General features: G+C 42.2%; 1 protein-coding gene across 4 annotated transcripts in view; it reads left to right on the forward strand.

Annotated features, from left to right (window-relative positions):
• Ttc27 (tetratricopeptide repeat domain 27) overlaps positions 1-5,910 on the forward strand; it is a 144,053-nt gene that overhangs the window by 78,567 nt on the left and 59,576 nt on the right. For all 4 annotated transcript variants that reach the window (XM_021186245.1, XM_021186246.2, XM_021186243.2 and 1 more), the window contains exon 13: positions 3,568-3,795. In XM_021186245.1, the coding sequence (XP_021041904.1) occupies positions 3,568-3,795 (228 nt within the window). The remainder of the gene's footprint in view (positions 1-3,567; positions 3,796-5,910) is intronic.

The raw sequence follows: 5,910 nt of genomic DNA on the forward strand, positions 1-5,910 counted from the left end.
AGGGGAATGCCAGGGCCAAGGAGTGGGAGTGAGTGGGTAGGGGAGTCGGGGGGGAGGATATGGGGGACTTTTGGGATAGCACTGGAAATGCAAATGAAGAAAATACCTAATTAAAAAAAATCCTTCATGTAAAATTTTACAATAAATCTTGGCTTAGTGACTAAAAACAAAAGAGCTTATGTCTAACATTTTAGATTAAAACCATAACCACTTGTTTTAGTTAATAGATGAATTCCTGGTGGTAAATTATGAAGATAATTTTTATAAAATGACTATTTTCTCATAATAAGCAATGGTATAAAGCAGATGATTTTCAGTTGGTTTTTGGTCGATGCTGAGAGAATTTCTTATCTTGGTTTCTTGAATTCTATCAGTAGAGTGTCATCAAGACCATTGACTGATGTGGTCTGATGGACTGATAAGACAACCAAAGAATAAAGTTCATACTGTTCTCTGGCAAGATAAGCCATGTGTACTTTTGCTGTGCTCTAATCTTACAGTATGTAGTTCTTGGATAGAGAAAAGCATTTTTCTTTATCCATATCTATTTCTCAAGGGCCAGGGCTTGAGAGAAAAGATAGTGTCCTGGACAGTAGCTATATTTAGTTCCACCCCTATATTATTTATAATAATTCTTGGTACTTTCTAGGACCCATGCATGTTCTCAATTTAAATGGGTGGGCTAACCCTTTGAGGTTTAGACAGGACTTTCCGTATCGTATATAGTCAACCAATGTTGGATGGAGCGATGAAGGCTTGGGACCATTGCTTGGCTCTCTATACTTACGGGTAATTCTCATATCTAACTTGCTGTGTTAGGGAGCTAGGGAAATAATTATTGGTGGCTTCAGAGACATAGAGGCCTAATCTGGGTGGAGTGACTCCTACAAATTCTTTAGGTTCCAAAGCATTAGCATTAACCAAAAACAACTCTGAAAGAAGCCTTTTCTATAGGATACAAGTACCTAGAAAATGGCTATGTTTACTTCTTTAAAGCTGAGTAGAGTTTTGCTATGCACTTGGTACATTATCATATTGTCCTTTCTAAGTGGTATTTCTCCTCTTAATTATGTTTTGGAGACGGAGTCTTTGAAGATATTGGGGGATAGGAACTGGGTGAGAGATGGCATCTTAGAGTAGAGATTCAGATTCTTAGACTTTTACAGTGTTACATAGATCAAGATTGACCTTAGTTGGCTGCCTGCCTGCGTTGGTTGGGATCAGTCAGCTACTACTTTACAGTCCATGCTGGTCCCCACTAGGTTAGTTAGCTGTGTCTGAGCAGATCATCATACCCATTTGGCTCACAGTGCAACTGGCAGGTGTCAGCCACCTTGGGTCTCATCTTCTTCTTTGGAATCTGGAAGCTCATGACAGCAGAAGCACTCCCAAGCGTTTCCCTATTAAATGGCACATTTATGACAGTCTTTTTCAAATATATTTCTTCTTCCATGTGAACTATGTCTCTCAAAGCCAAGATGGAGGGAACAACCCCTAGGTTCTCTGGGTGACAAAGTTGGGGTGGGTAAGCAGGTTGCAAGTGCTAAATTAACAAGTCCCTTTATCCTGAGTGTTGGATTTTTTCCTCCACATTCCATGAGGAATTTCTGGTATCTCAAGTTTGGTATTTGGCCACATTTGAGTCCAAGTTTCGTCACGTACTTGAGCACATCATTGAGAACTATCCCCAGCTGTTGGAGTTAGCATTGTGAATCAAAACTCTTCGAGGGGACCTCAGTTCAGCCTGATTTCAATTATGATCACATTTGTCTCTGGTTTAACACCTCCAGAATCTTTTTGATCTCAAGATTTTCTCTTTATAAATTAAAACCTTTCAGTGGCTTCTATGTGTGAATTTATGTGTCTAGAAGCCATACCAATAGGATGAATGGTGCAGGCATCAGTCTTAGGTGAAGTAATGTAGATCGGGAGAGAGAGAGGACTGCTGCCTCTGCTGGTATAGGGGCCGGAAGAAGTTGGAAGTTTCTGTTTCTTGACGAATCCAAAAGTTCTCGAGTCTGGTCTTTCATGACCATTGGCCTCTTCTGCTCCTGGCTGTGATGGAGTAACTGGTCTCGTGGCTCACTCTCCTGCATTTCCTGTGCTATGTATGAGTCTGCCCAAAACATAGTGGCTCAAACCCATGTAATTACCTCTTCAAGATGTTTGTTTCTCCTGTGTCTCTATGCCACAGGAATCTGGGGAGAGCTTGACTAGGCTTTGGGATTTCTCAGAAGTTACAATTAGCTGGTGGTGAAGTGGGCACTTCATGGGGTGTGTTCTGGGGCTTAGGATGCCCCGCCAACAGAGGTCCTCCACACTTCCAATAGCCTGAGGCCAGCTGGGACTTTTGTCCTCATCTCAAGGCTTCTCTAGGTGGCTTTTCCACAGGAATCAGCAGGGCTCCAGCCCAGTGTCCAGGAGAAGTTCCCAGCTTCTAAGGTCACCCAGTGTTGTTTTTGCCATAGTCCCAAGTGCATCCACAGCATTTGCTAAAGAATAAAAAGCAAAAACAATGTATAGCTAAAAGTCCATTGAGAAAATAATAATAAAGTGAAACCTATTTGATTGCCTCTGGCTTTGCCCAGCACTAACGTCTGAGTCTGCCCAGCTGTGCTTCCGCAGTCCCGTGGCCTGACAGCCACCAGGGCATAAACCCTCAGAGAGCATCAGAAATCCCCTGGGTCTCCGCCCTGAGGATGGAAAACACTAAGGGCTGTTTCCTTTCCTTTCCTTCAGCTGTCTGAGTGGGTCTGGAAGCAGCTGACCTGTCTCTCACTGTCTACCTTCATGGTGCCCTGTCTCTCAGCAGACAAAGCCCTGAGCTTGTAGGTGCTGTAGTCTAAGGCACCAAGAAAACAATTCCAGAATTCCTTCTTCAGCGGGTGTCATGGACTTGCCGGCATTTGTTCCCTTCACAGTCATGGCATCAGATTTCCAGGAGACAGTGCATGTAGCCACATCTGCAGTGTGGTGACTGATGTTTATCACAGACCTCAGAATCCACTGTAACAGAATAGAACAGGAAGGAATTTTAAGTGAGTCAGCTTTGGAATTTGTGGAATGGTGTGGTACAAAGTTTAAATGCCTTCCTGTCAAGAGAAATGCTTTGAACCACACTGTAAGCTTATTGCTTTGGCCGCTATCGTATGACTTTTTGTTAACTGTTTGTCTTTATGGCTCACAGAGTTTTGTTCAGATACATTAAAAACCATTTTATTATTTGGTAATAGAGGGAACTTGTATCCTAAAACATTGAACTATAAGATTTCATATTTGTTTTGGCTTAGGATTACTTTCCTTTGGAAATTGTTTTGTACATCTTGAGTCCATGTCCAGAGTCCCCCTGACAGACAGTCTATATTACCTGTACTTCATCACAGATGCAAAAGCAGCAGCATTTGGAAAAGTTCATTCCTTATTTAAAATGAGTTCCAAAATTACATACCTTACAGATAATGGAACTTAAACTAAATCGAGTGTATAGACTTTGAGGTTGCCAGTGTATCAGAAACAGGATGGCAGATGTGGGGGAGGTAAGTGATTTGTTTTTGTTGCTGTTCACAGGCAGAAGAAATACTTAGGCAAGAACTGGAGAAAAAGGAAACACCAAGTTTATATTGCTTACTTGGAGATGTCCTGCAAGATCACTCCTGCTACGACAAGGCCTGGGAGCTGTCCCAGCACCGCAGTGCACGTGCCCAGCGCTCCAAAGCGCTCCTCCATCTTCGGAACAAGGAGTTTCGGGAATGTGTGGAGTGCTTCGAGCGCTCAGTGAAGATCAATCCCATGCAGGTAAGGCCTCATAAAGTCTTCCGGTCTTGGCCTGGGGTTTCCTTTCTTAAATACAGTAACATGTGGGATGGGTTATTAGTTGTATAAGGAGAAAATGTCTAGATAATACACACATACACAAATATAACATTTAAAATATGTTTTCTGTATGTGTGTATGCAGGTGCACGTGTAGGGCAGAGGACAACAGGTGCCAGCCCTCCAGCAGCTGTCCACCTTGGTTTTCAGGATGATCTGTCAATGTCTCTCGTTGACCCAGAGCTCACTAACAGACTGTGTTGACTGCAGTGAGCCTCAGGAATCCTGCTGTCAGGTCCCCAGTGTTGGCATTGAGAAGGCATGCGACCACTTGGGCTTCTGTACATGCCGAGCCTCAGAATCAGGTTGTTGTACTTGGACACTATACTGATGGAGCCATGCCTCCAGCTCCATTTAAACAGCTGTATGAGATTTGAAAAATTACTGCAAAAGGTATCTAGACCCTTAAGTCTTGACAAATCTACAGGAGAGGACCTAGTTTTGAGGGCAGATTACCTTTCTCGGTTTATAATGATACCCAGTTGGTAAAATGATTTTGAGACTATCTTTCCTCTCTCAGTCAGACTTCATCATTGCTTTCTCACTTTACAAGTCATGGCTCCTGCACGTACACGCTGACTTGGATAATTTATCTGATGGAAACTTGGGTTGCCTCCACCCGCTGCCTGGTACAAAGAATGGGCCAGGAAGGACAGTGTGTGTAAACAGTAGACTCGGAAAGTGTCTTTTACACTGAAAAAAGTCAGTTTGCTTAGAACAGGGGTGTCCAACCCTTTGGTTCCTCAGGGTCACACTAGATGGAGAAGAACTGTCTTACACACATTAAATCCAGAAGCAATAATGAAAGCTTATGAGAAAAAGTCTGTATAGGTTTTTGATATTTGACTACAGATAAGCAAAAGGCCCTCACATAGTAATCCTGGTCATGTGGTCAGCCTTCAGGGTCTTTTGAGATTGTCAAGCTGGTCCTAAGTGTATGATCACTAATAAAGGAAATGAACCTGTCCAGTAAGAAAACTCATCGTCTTAAAATTGTAAATGTAATATATAATTATAAAAGTAACGTAAAACTATTTTTTATTTGACATTGCATTTGAAAACTGGACTTATCAGTATCTAGTTTAATGAAAGGCACTGCGCTTTCCAGCAAGCTCTCAGGTGCTCATGAGGTAGCTCAGTTCTGATTTTACTGTGAGTGTGCTTCGTTGAAAAGAGTGGGCTGGAGAGTAGTTGGCTCAACAGTTAGGAGCACTTTACTCCTGCCAAGAACTGGAGTTTGCTTCCTAGCAAGCATCTGGAACTCTAGTTCCAGGGGTTCTGGCACCTTCTGCTGCTCTCCTTAGGCACCAGGCACACACACGGTATACATACATACATGCAGGCAAACACACACATAAAATGAATAAATCTAAAACATTTGTAAAGCAGTTGCTCACAAACCTAGGTGTCAGCAGAAAGTTCAGGTGTGAGTGAGTAGTGAGGACCTTTGTGAAGACGGAGCTCAGGAAGTCTGGGAAAGACACGTGATCACAGATACCTTTAAGTTAAATATAAGACTGCAGCTTTCTGCATTCCACCTGTAAATTGGCAGGTGACATAGATTTATATCACTTGAAAGTACAGTCATAAATATACCAAAATACTATCTTCATGGGAATCCTGAAATCTGTTTCTAACCTCTGTGTGAGATTGAGAAACAAACCTACATATTTTGGTCATAGGGCAGTATTTAGCCAGTGTCAAGATGCATGAAATCGTTTGCCTTAATCTGAGTTTGCCATAATTGCTGCTGGACACATTGATTTCTAACCTCAAAGAAACTTGTTTAACTAATTTAAGTGAGAGCTTAAATCCATTAAAAATGCTAAGTCTATAAGCCAGATTTTGTTATTACGATGGCACAACTGTTGTTTGATAACTACAAGCAACATAATGATGTGTTGAAAATCATAAAATCTTACTGATACTTGGTCTTGACTTAGCCTTCTTACTCCTGACAAGTAGTGATGTTACCATAGTTAGCCTACACATCTTTCTTGCTTCTTCTCTCCCCTCCCCTCCCCTCCCCTCCCCTCCT

Source organism: Mus caroli, chromosome 17 (genome assembly GCF_900094665.2).
Source record: "Mus caroli chromosome 17, CAROLI_EIJ_v1.1, whole genome shotgun sequence".
Taxonomy (NCBI): domain Eukaryota; kingdom Metazoa; phylum Chordata; class Mammalia; order Rodentia; family Muridae; genus Mus; species Mus caroli.